The 12,810-nt window shown below is 40.5% G+C and overlaps 1 protein-coding gene across 1 annotated transcript in view; it reads right to left on the reverse strand.

The window, feature by feature from the left end:
• Positions 1-242: 242 nt before the first annotated feature.
• The window catches only part of LVRN (laeverin), a gene marked incomplete at both ends in the record, with an annotated part of 76,272 nt that continues 63,704 nt past the window's right edge, over positions 243-12,810 (reverse strand). Inside the window, 5 exons of the mRNA XM_079703185.1 lie at positions 243-383; positions 3,459-3,534; positions 10,471-10,608; positions 11,048-11,215; positions 11,949-12,056. Coding sequence (XP_079559311.1) covers positions 243-383; positions 3,459-3,534; positions 10,471-10,608; positions 11,048-11,215; positions 11,949-12,056 — 631 coding nt within the window. The remainder of the gene's footprint in view (positions 384-3,458; positions 3,535-10,470; positions 10,609-11,047; positions 11,216-11,948; positions 12,057-12,810) is intronic.

Here is a 12,810-nt window from a genome sequence, read left to right on the forward strand (position 1 = left end):
GGTTTATAGCCCAACATGAAGCAAAATCTTCCCCAGAAATGCAGCATTATTGGCAAAATCCTCAAGAATCACTGAGCCTCAGGGCCAAACGTGACAATAGGGGAAGAACAGGACTCTGAGTAGTAAATGTGACTGAAATACGAATAACAAAACGTGTGGTTTTCCAGACTCACAGAATATTGGAAGACAAAACTGTGAGCACATTATAATATGCAAGAGAAGGGCCGAAAGTTGCCACTAAATTATGTGTTTTTCTGTAGCCACGCAGCTATCCTGGCACTTCGTTCCTTGTTTTTCAGATTTTCATTCTTTATTGTCTGTAATTTGGCCTGAACTGTGAGTCTCTGGTGCTCCTCCAACATGTTACTGCAAAACTGCTGCAGCTGAAAGGACAAAGAGACGGTTGGTCCATCAGTGCAATTGAATTTCTCACTTAGGCACAGTAAGACAAAGTTCATGTTAAGTAGCGACATGATCTTGTGAATGGATGATGACAGTTGGAATGAGTAGAAATGTCTGTCCCTATATGGTGGACATATAGGGAGGAGACTGAGGAGACTGTGACTGAGAAAATGTGATGAAGACCACACCTGTCCTGAAGAATCCGATGTAGACTGGAAGCTCCAGGAAGTAGGAACTTTGTCTATTCTACTCACTGCTCTATTCCCCAAGCACATAGTAGGTGCTCAATAAAGATTTCCAGAATGCATATTGGATATTATACAAGATTTGTAGACAGAGACACAATGAGACCTTTCCTTATTTCAAAAGAAACTTTGCAACTTCCAAAGTTCAAAACTGGTACACAACATCCATGTCTTTACAAATGTTACCCTTTATTTAAGAATATTTATAGTGGATTCATCCATTGGCTAAATTCCTTCATTGAGTCAGATCAAGCATTCAGTTATGGGAACATTTGTTGCAATATTACATTCAAGCCAGACAGATCCCAACTGAATAATTGGGACAATAATAATTGAATTGAATAAATCATATTCCAAAAGTCTATTTCTGTGTCATTGGATTATAACTCAGAACACACATTGCCATAAAATGATAGTGTACCCTACCAGCTCACAAAAGGTCACATAAACCCTAATGTACTTGAAATTAGGTAGTAATAGGGTTGTCAATCCTAACTACAATTCAAAAGACGAATAAGGTTCTAGGAAAAAGTAGATTAAGGGGCCAGGAGCAAACCTCCCGTTCTCTCCCACACCTGGGCATTCCTGCCAGGCAGTGGGAGCCACACACCAGCAGCACCGCCCATGATCCAGCACCTGCAGTGGGTAGGAGGGGAGTGTGGGTCTGTGGGACTGTGTGTGGGGGGCTTCATGGGTGCTTGAGAGCACGAGTGAGGACAGGCTCCAGCAGAGTGGAGTAGAAAGACCAGAGCAAGAGATTCGGAGAGTGTATAAAAACTGTGCTGGTGTGGAGGGAAAAGGCATTCATATGACTTTCTTTTCATTTACCTTTTTTTAGTAATTATTTTCAATGTTATCATGTGAACCAATACATTGCAGTAGGACTGTTGGTCATTAACAGCTTTTTGACAAAGATATTCATGGTAGCTAACTCACTTGTTTTCAAAATTACAATAATTTAACTACCGTTAAATCCATTTTTGCACTTTTTAAATGAACTATCAGTGATTATAGAATTTTGGAACTTTGGGGATTGCTAAAGTTATACAAACTTCATTCATTCTTTCAACAACAACAAAACTACTGGGTTTTGTAGAGATAAAGATGAACAGAGGCACTTTTTTTTTTTTTTTTTTTTTTTTGCCGTACACGGGCCTGTCACTGCCGTGGCCTCTCCCGCTGCGGAGCACAGGCTCCAGACGCGCAAGCTCAGCGGCCATGGCTCACGGGCCCAGCCACTCCGCGGCATGTGGGATCTTCCCGAACCGGGGCATGAACCCGCGTCCCCTGCATCGGCAGGCGGACTCTCAACCACTGCGCCACCAGGGAAACCCCCAGAGGCACTTTTGAAGATATCAACACAAACTCAGTTTTGATTCTAGGAGCTTTCGTTCCAGGATTTTTGGGTGTGCCCCTCACTCTCTTGTCTGGGGAATCCTTGATAAATCAGGTCCTGACAGCTCAGCTTCAGGCAGGCCAAAACCCAAACAAAGATCATTCCTTCAGGAATTACCAGTTCTTCCTCTCTCTCTCATAGTAACAACTATATAGGATGATTTGGGAGCATGGAGGAGGACAGGGTGTAAATTAGTTAGTTAAAAATTTCCTAGAGGGCTTCCCTGGTGGCGCAGTAGTTAGGCATCCGCCTGCCAATGCAGGGGACCACGGGTTCAATCCCTGGTGCAGGAAGATCCCACATGCAGTGGAGCAACTGGGCCCCTGCGTCACAGCTACTGAGCCTGCACTCTAGAGCCCGTGAGCCACAACCGCTGAAGCCAGTGAGGCACAACTACTGAAGCCCGCGCACCTAGAGCCCATGCTCTGCAACAAGAGAAGACAGTGCAATGAGAAGCCTGCATGCAGCAACGAAGACCCAATGCAGCCAAAAATAAATAAATAAATTTATTAAAAAAAAAAATTTCCTAGAATATGTGGTTGGAGCAGGGTCTTAAAGGAGGATTAGGAATTACCCAGGCAAGGACAGGCATGAGGAGGGCACCCCAGACAGAAGGTAGAGTGTTTCTGAAATCTGGGAAATGTGCAACAACATGATAATTTAAGAAATTCTGTTAAGTGGTACAGTGTAGCTAGAGGAAAAGTGTTCGGGGGTACCTATGCCTCTTATTCTCTGACTCTGGTTGGTGAGGTGGGCAAAAGTGAAGCTAGGGAGTAACGCAGGGGCCAGATTGTGAAGGGCTTCATGTGCTAATGAAAAGATTTTAAAATTTCTTCTAAAAACTGTGATGAGCTACTGAAACTTCGGGAGTAGGGCAATGACCGGCATTGATGTGACGGATGGGATGGAGGGAAGAATAGCCTGCGCCAGGGAGCCCGGGTCATAGTCTACTGCGATAATTCAGGTGAAGTACAACCCTCCATGAACAAGAATGGTCTCTATTTCAAGAGCAAGACAGAATGAAAAGACATTTCCTGGGCTTCCCTGGTGGCACAGTGGTTGGGAGTCCGCCTGCCAATGCAGGGGACATGGGTTCGAGCCCTGGTATGGGAGGATCCCACATGCCACGTAGTGGCTAGGCCCGTGCGCCACAACTGCTGAGGCCCACGTGCCTGGAGCCCATGCTCTGCAACGGGAGAGGCCACGGCAGTGAGAAGCCCGCGCACCACAATGAAGACCCAACGCAGCCAAAAAAAAAAAAAAAAAGACATTTCTTGCACAGTGATAATAGCATCAATGGAGCATAGAATGTAACAATTCAGAAAAGCATATTATTTTTAATTTTAGCAACTCCAAATTACACAGAAAATGGCTTCTAAATTGTCTTTATAATGCACAGTATCTATAGTACTTACCTCTAAGATCTGTAAATCCGTACTTATGGTTCTCCCTATTACGTATAACAGAGTAACCAATGATTGTGTTCCATACCTACAAAGCAACAAGATGCTAATCAGGAGTGGAAAATGTTTGGCAAGACAAAGCTACAGAGCAGATAAATGCTAAGTATACAGCCCCTATTAATTCCTAACTCCCAAATCTAAGCAAAACCATATATGAACTTGTTTAGCTTCATCTTTTCATAGAAAATTCATGCTATAGAAAAGTCTATTAGCACAAAGAAGTAATTATAGTTTAATATTGATTTGTGTAACACATAGTTTTAAAAGTTTCATTTAAATATAAAAAGCTGTTCTTAAAACCAGTAACAACAACTGTTTTTATCTTTCAAAACGAAGTCGTTAGAACAGATGTCACATACCCAAATTAAGAAAATTTAAAAGAGAATAGGTAGGGCTTCCCTGGTGGCACAGTGGTTGAGAGTCCGCCTGCCGATGCAGGGGACACGGGCTTGTGCCCCGTTCCGGGAAGATCCCACATGCCGCGGAGCGGCTGGGCCCATGAGCCATGGCCGCTGAGCCTGCGTGTCCGGAGCCTGTGCTCCGCAACGGGAGAGGCCACAACAGTGAGAGGCCCGCGTACCGCAAAAAAAAAAAAAAAAAAAGAATAGGTAAATACTCAAAGTATACCCCTTAAAATGTGTAGTTAGTATAGAATCAGTTTCAGAAACTCTGACTAAAATACCCTGAAAGCTTATTGAAACTTCTGTATTTGTATATGCTTTTTGCAAAGAGATTCTCAAAATGTTGGTGATCACTGAGGGCTAAGTACTCTGGCTTTCCTTAAGCTCCCTCAAACAGGTATGGTAACTGAAACTTCCCCTTTAGTTTAGTGACCTTGAATAACTGACAAGAATTGTCTGAAAAACAGCCATGAAATGTTGCTATAGAAAAACAGCAGATACATACCTGCTCAAAGTGTTGCTGTAGCTAAAAAAGTAAAGAAAGATTTTTGGATGCATTAAAAAAGAAAGAAAATTAAAAAGGTTAATATAATGGCCTGGACAAGAAAGGGTTGAATCAGGATTCTGTCTTGATAGTTGATAGTTAATACACACAATTGATTTACTTCAAAAATGTATACTTGAAATTAAAAATTGTAAGAGTTAACATTGGCATGATAGGCAGACAAAGGTGAGAGAAAACAGTGCTTTTGTCCTTTTTAAGTTCCCAGCTATAACTTAAGCCGAGTCTACTTCAGCAAAGTGGAGGATAAGAGACGGTCTACATATAATTCAGGCAACCAAATCTGTTTCTATGGGGAAAGAAGAAATATGTCTTAGTTCTTCATTTTGGTTGGCCAGGTTTAAAAAGCCTGTGAAATGACTCAAGACATTTGACAAAATTTTCAAAGAAACTGAGTTCTAGACTTAAAAAAAAGTAGGAAACAAAAGAAAACTACCTATGTTGCTAAATGTGTGATTTTTCTACCAAATACAGGAGAAAGGTTACCCCAGAGGCAGGGCTGGGTTTGAAGTTACTTTGGAGCAACTTATAAATTGTAAAAATGGGGAATAACATAGAGTTAGAAGCATTGGTATGGAGATTAAATGAGATAATGTACACTGAAGTGCCTATCAGGGTGCCTGGCACACTTCATTCCTTCCTGTTCTTGAAAGTTTCAAGAGGAGATATTTTTGAGACAGATGATTTATCCTTCTGGTTGAAAGAGCAATCTCTTTGAAATAGTATTCAACAAAAATATACACATTACAGATAGCTTAGCCCACCAGTAGTCAAAGGTATTAACATGAAGACAGGAGCCAACGTTTGTCAGGATAGTTGCCCTTTCAAGAAATTGATAACATTCAGTGCTAGTCAGCATGATTTGGGACTCTAGTCCATCTCACTTTCCGCTTCTCTCCTTTCTCACATTTGCCCTCCCCTCCCATCCCTTCCCCTGCCATGTCTGATTTCCTGCAGCAAGCTTGGCCACTTAGGCAAGCATGGAGGCAGCCAGGTATCTCGCCTGACCCAGTGATAGGCAGTGAAAATGGGCCCTCCAGTGCTTGGACACAGCACTCCGATAACATCTTAATTCTCTGTTTGCTCCAATTTAACCCTTTCAACTCTATATTCCCCATCATGAAATACAACAGAGTAGAAGTAAAAATGAGTGTAAGTTTCTGCTATATTTAAAAAGGATAACCAACAAGGACCTACTGTATAGCACAGGGAACTCTGCTCAATGTTATGTGGCAGCCTGGATGGGAGGGGAACCTGGGGGAGAATGGATACATGTATATGTATGGCTGAGTTGCTTTGCTGTGCACCTGAAACTATCACAGCATTGCTAATCGGCAATACTCCAACTTAAAATAAAAAGTTAAAGAAAAAAGAGTGTAAGTTTTTCAAGCATAGGACTTTAGCCAGTATCACATATTTGGAGAAGAAATAAGGGGTTTGGTGAAGAAGAGGGTAAGATTCGTTTTGGATCAGTTGAGTTTGAAAGTGATGATACCTCGTATTCTATATTCAAATAAAGCTAGGGTATTGCTGTAGGCGGTGAAGCCTGAATCATTTTATGAAAGCCAAAAGCAACATAACAAGCATGGAACAAACATCATTTCTACCACATCCAATAAAAAGTCACAAAAACCCTATTGTTTCGTGTCTATTCACACATTTCTTCATAGGAGCTATGCACAAGTGCAGGTTCATACTGATTTCTCTGTAACCTGAAAGATGTCTTTATGGTTAGTGGAAGCTCCCTCACTGGGATCAGTATCCAAAAGATCACCTCTCATCTAACAATTAACTAAATACCCCCACAGCCACCAGTGCAGTGCCCTGCACGTGGGACTGAGAAGCAGTATCAAACCAAAGTTGTTTTACTCAAGCAAGTGTTCCAAAATATATATTCAGATTAGGCTCCCTGGGAAGAATTTGGGGCCTGGCTAAGCGGAGCAGATGTTCCTGGACTGCTATTGGCAGTGTCTCAAGTGTCTCAACTCTAATGCTTGACCAGCCCTATTGCCTCCTTTCCAGGGCCCTAAGCTCCAGCCAGTTATGACGTTCAGTCCCAAGTCGGACTCTCAGCCTTGCCCCCAGGCAATTACTGGTGTCCTCCCTTCCATGTAGAAGGTGAGTTTTTCCACCTGCTTGTTCAAATCTCCCTTCTTCTCTTTGAATCCCTAGAGCACTTCCATCTGTCCTCTGTAACATTTATCAGAGACCGTGTCTTAATCACTTTATAACCCCCAACAACAGCTTGAACTAACTGTGCCTTGGCATAGAAAAACCAGAACTTCTTATTACCAGAAAGAACTTTACAGCTGATCACATACAACATCTTTCATTTTATGCAAGAGGAAACCAAGGCCTAAATGTTAACTAATAGGCCATCAATAAATAAATGTTGTTCTAGTTACAGTTCCAGATGAGAGGGTTAGAGAATTTAGTTTCTCATCTGTCTTTCGCTTGGAACACTGATCTACTGGCAGAATGACACTTTGTTTACATTAGCATAGACAGTACATAGCAGGATTACAGTGACAAGATGTTGGGCTAGATGCTAGATTTCCCTCTGATGGGCTTCTTGGAGCTTTATGATGCTAACATATACTGTGAATTTGTGGAGGTTAAAATAGACAGTTTCCAAACCGATGGGCTACTGTCTCCTTGGTTCACAGAAGGCTTGTCAGTGTCTCCACGAATAATGCTCAGTGAAACACACTGGAGAAATACCAGTTTCAAAGCTAATTTGCAAGTGATCACATTATAGCAAATTTAAAATAAACCCTTTTCACTTAAATAACATAAAATTTAATTTGTCATCGCATTTGTTTACTTACACTTTTATACTACCTTTATCATTTTATGAAGACTGGCGACATACAAATATTCATGTCAAATATAATTGTTTAATAAGTGCTAAGTAAATATTCTGATGTACAAAGAATAAGGTAAGCATTCCTGTGTCGTTTTAATGAACATAACATTTTAATTATTAATTTGAACTTTTATTTCCTCTTAACAATCCATATCTAATATTACTGTCTATTCAGAATCATTTGCAAAATTCAGCAAGACTGGTGACTATAAATTGAATCCTAAAAATAAATGTTTTAGATGTAGAAGACAAATTTATTTGAGTCTCAAGGACTTTTTGTAGCAGAATGTGTAAGAGGAGTGAACTGAGCTTAATGTATCATAAACAGAAAAGGAAAGGCATCTATTTTATGAGCATGGCATTTTGTTGAATAAACGATAAAAACATTTAAGCCATGGTTAAAAGTGAATGCATTTACAATTCTAAGACCTTCTTAGGGATAATGAAATACCTGTTTAGAGTTTTTTTTTTTTTTTAAGGAAGTCCTTCTATACTCGTATTTAATACAGTTAAATCATTTAAATAAATTGCTAGACAATGGACTTTTTAGAGAGCGTTGCAAACCTGTTTTTGTTCTCCAAATGCAGAAAAAAGTTCTTCTGAGGAATAAAAATTAAAACACACTTAAATTAACAGCAATCTTTCCCATGGGTTGCTCAAAGCCATTTGGGGGGCTTAACTAGTTACATGTGCTGTATATGGTATAGAAAGAGAGGAGAAATAAACTGAGAGGCTGTTTTACCCCTTAGAGCAGTGTTGTCCAGTTGAATTCTCTCGAGGATGGAAATGCTATCTGAGCTGTCCAGTATGGTAGCTACTGGCCACACTGAGCACTTAAAACAACGCTAGTACAACTGAGGAACTGAATTTTTGTTTTTTGGCTGTGCCACGAGGCCTATGGGATCTTAGTTCCCCAACCAGGGGTCGAGGATTGAACCTGTGCCCCCTGCAGTGGAAGCGTGGAGTCCAAACCATTGGACCACCAGGGAATTCCCTGAGGAGTTGAAGTTTAAATTTTATTTAATTGTACTTAATTTAAATTTAAATAGCCATACGTTAGCTAGTAGCTACCATATTGAGCAATGCAGGCTTAGTTAATTTTTTAATCCAGTGTCAATTGGTTCCATGTTAAACTACACCGGGGTCATCTGGGGTGCTAGAGAAAGGTACAGATTTTGCGCCCTATTCTGGCAGATTCTGATTTTCAAGGGGTAGGGTGGGCTTGGGAGTCTTTAGGTGTATGAACCACTCCAGGTAATTACGAAGCTCTGCAACATTAGAAAGTGTCTGGTTTGTGCTTAGGCTCACCCATCTGAGTGTGGATATGGCCCGGGACTGACAGGCACCACGTCACCTTGAGCCACAACAACAATATGAACAATCCTCAACATGTACAAGTGCACATTAAGTGCCAGGCACTACTAAGCCCTGAGCCTGGGAAGTAACTGTGAAGCTGCGTCTTTCTCAGGGCCTGGCAGGGCATCCGAAGGCATGGAGAGTGTGATAGGCTGTGGTGATTACAAGCTGGGTCCTCAGGAAAATCATCACTTATTTCTTTAAAGGAGCTGTTCTCTCAGCAGTTTAATTCCAAAATTGCTGCTAGATTGTTCTGCAGGATGCTCTGGAAGAAAACAGTCAGGGACTGTAGCTGAAGTGAATGATCTTGGGCAAAATGATCACGGGAGCAAGAGGGCAGATGGCTTCCAGTCCAGGCAAAGCTAGGCATGTCAACCCAAGAGGGGGCATGATGGGGGTCAGAGCTTTCGATACAAGCTCCAGGGAGAGAGAACAGAAAGTAACAGACAGCCCTACGAGGCTGGAACCTCTGAAACCTCACGGAACAAGGCGACCTGAGTAAATACTTCTGATTTATACCCAACTCCCAAATTCCCACTGGGAAGTAGGACCTGGGAAGGAGGGCATTACCTTTAATGACTTAAACAAAAATGGAAGACATCATTTACCCCCAAGGTCATAAGGCTCTCTGAACAATGAACCTAGAATGATAATTTAAAACAAGAGATAAGGACAATTCTCTCAATATGTGAGTACGCTATGTATGTCCCCCTGATGAGCCAGAAAAACGGTACTGCAAAAGAGCTTTTATCTACATGTTTAAAATTTCTGATTTAAAAATACATTTTTGGTGTATTGTAAAGGTGTTCAATACATGTCCATAAAAGAAAAACATTCCATTATTTTGCTGTATAAGAGAACCATATTCAGATTCTTAAACATTTATATTCTAAATATATCTTCTGTTCCAAAGACCTAAATTTATTTGCAAAAAGTATCTTCCAACTTTATAGCTGTGTATGTACCTGAACTCTTGTCTACTCTGATCTGCTAACTCTTCAGTATGCGAATAGTTGTAGGACATATTATTCGAGGCTTTTAAGAATGTATGGTTCAGGCTTTCAGAGACTGTGAAGCTGGGGAGATCCTGGCCTGGAGAAGGATGCTGTCAGATCTCCTTGCCTTCCCAGCCCTTCGACCCTCCCCTGAAGCCCCTTAATAAAATGGCTTGATCCACCCTCCCACCCCTCGCAAAACGAACATATGGTTAAGTCATGTTCTAGAAAGAGCAGCTATCGAGGGTATGCTGCCTGACTTGTGCATTTCAACATCTATTTTACCTGGCAGGCTAAGTAGCAAGCAGATTTAATCTTAAAAGGTGAGAAATATAAAAAGTTCGAGAACATGGAAGCCAGATACATAAAGGGAATCTGACAAAACGCACAAGCAATATCCAAGCTTATGTAGTAATGAACATTGCTGTTTCTTAAAGATATGGTGATATACTTCACAAAAGAAATGAATGGATGATGTACACTCATACCAAAAAACATGACTTGCTCTAATCTGTGTCTCTGAAGACAAGATTCTTAGTGGGCACAGTGGGAAATTGAGGTAGATAAGTACCCCACACAAATCTACATTAACAAAAAAAGCCAAAACTGAGGATAAGTGACCTTATCTTTCACACAGTTAGTTTGTGGTGAGACTAAACGCAGGAAAATTTATCAGTTTTCTAGTCAATGCAAAGGACTTTAGTGACCTGGCCAGACTAAAGTTGAACCACTAGCACCAAACCAATGACCTAAATGAAAGAGAGGTCTCACATTTCCTCCTTACCTTTCACTCACAGCTTGCCAATTGTTGATTAAAAAGTCCTTTGCAATGTATCGGCCAACTTCAGAGGCTGCCACAGCTTCGATTATATTTGTTTCATTAAAAGTGAATGGAGATGTAGTGATGGCATACTCCATATATCTGTAAAAGCGCATGTGGCAGAAAATAAATACGTAAACATTATCCAATGGAAAGAGTAAATTTAAATAAATGGAGGGGCTTCCCTGGTGGCGCAGTGGTTGGGAGTCCGCCTGCCGATGCAGGGGGCGCGGGTTCGTGCCCCGGTCCGGGAGGGTCCCGCGTGCCGCGGAGCGGCTGGGCCCGTGGGCCGTGGCCGCTGGGCCTGCGCATCCGGAGCCTGTGCTCTGCAGCGGGAGAGGCCGCAGCAGTGAGAGGCCCGCGTACCGCAAAAAAAAAAACTTAAATAAATGGAGTTAAAATCCCATATGGTTCTAAGTTACTGAATTATAAGTATGTTTCATATTAATTCTTATATTAGCTCATTTCTATTTTTCTCCCTTTGGTTTATTAATTGCATTCTTCCACCAAGAACCCTTTCAAGGTAAGTTGTAATAATCACCTGTTAAGTATCCATGGATCTTTACTGCAGCTCATTGCATAAGCAAGTTGAATCCTTTCTTCTTCCTTTGTTTTATTATTGTAGATATTTAACAAAAAATCCCATTCTTTATCATTTCCCAAGGCAATGCCATAACATAAAATCACATTTTTAATCGGATAAGGTATTCTGTAAGGTATAAGATGCAATGATACTTTTCATAGTAGTTAAGTTATATGTTAATCTAGTTTGTCATATATTTAGAAGTATAAATCTAGAAAAAATGTCTGTGATCTCAGATATATATATCAAAAGTAGGGATCTAGAGAAGCAATTGTGAAAACTGTCATTCATATTAACATCTTGAGACCATCAAATTAGTTTAGAAACTAAGGAGTTTTGAGGGAGAAGTAAATTAGAACAGTACAAACAGTGTATATTGATAACTCAGTTTGGTTTCATATCTTATTATCACATTTTCTAAGAGTCCATCTGAAGTCATATTTTAAAGGTAATATAATAACACCAAAATGACAGTGTTAGTCTCAGGTGTCAGTGAGACTGCAAACTTACACAGAAAGAGATGCACTGATGCACTTTTATATATGTGAATAAATAACTATAATGAACAACCTAAATAAGACTCGAAATAACCACAGGTGCTTATTAGGGAATGCACTGGCAATGAGAGGTCCCGGATGAGAATTCCGTGTATAAATTCTAATCTATTGCTATGCACAGACCTCCATGAGACAATTGTGTGTGTGTGTTTTTTAAAGAACATTTGAAAAAAATAGTAAGAGAGAGAGATTATCTAAGTAAAAACAAAATGTTCATTCCCAGAGTAAGAGCATCAAAAGGCAGAGAAATTGTTGGTGCTGAAACAGGACAAAAAGAAGGGCAATTACAATATTATACTTACTCATTCTCTGGATGGTTCATCCAGTTTCTGAAAAGGTCTCTTGACAGCTGAAGACAGTCCTCAAGACCCAACCAACACGCAGTTCCAAAAAGTTTTTCCAGTGATATTCTTGAAGGAAATATCAAAGAAAAACATGTATTTTTCATTACTACGATTATTTTTTCTGCCACCAAGAATATGTGTTTCATAAAAAGACGGGTATTTTAAAACATTCTTCCAATAACATCAGGTTTGTTAAAAAATAGCCTTTGTGGATGGCGACTGTATTTAAGGTTCAGGGAAATATTTGCTGAGAGGCTCTCAGGCACCAAATAAGCTCCAAGACTGGTACTTTTTGAAAGTAAGAAATAAATTACTGCCTTCCTTCATCTCCCTCAAACACACACGGGTGTACACACACACCACATCTGTTATCAATTTATTTTTCCTCCCTTATACAATAACTCCCTTACAGATAAAAAAAATGACTTTTAAGTATCTGATATAACACATTTAAAAATAAAGTTATTTCTCTACACATGAGAACAGAGGGAATGGTTTATTTCTCTCCTTCGACAGCGAGCCTCTCCTGGCTTAAGCTTCTGTTTCTTCCTCCTGGCTATTAACGCTTGTCTCCAGAAAAAGAACGGAGGTTTCTGCTTTGTTTTTATAGCTGAGCAGATGTACACATTACGATTGCAAACGAAATAAGTTCAAAAGAATGTGGAGAAGAACAATGATAAATCCAGATGAGCGGTGCCTTGAGGTGCTGCAGTTTGGACTAAGAGGTAAAGGAATTCAAATGGGTCAGAAGTTTCCGGAAAATGCCAAGAGCCAAATCTCCATTGCTCCACCCTCCCTCCAGTTTCATCCCAGCCTGGCC

Source organism: Hyperoodon ampullatus, assembly GCF_949752795.1.
Source record: "Hyperoodon ampullatus genome assembly, chromosome: 4".
Lineage (NCBI taxonomy): Eukaryota > Metazoa > Chordata > Mammalia > Artiodactyla > Ziphiidae > Hyperoodon > Hyperoodon ampullatus.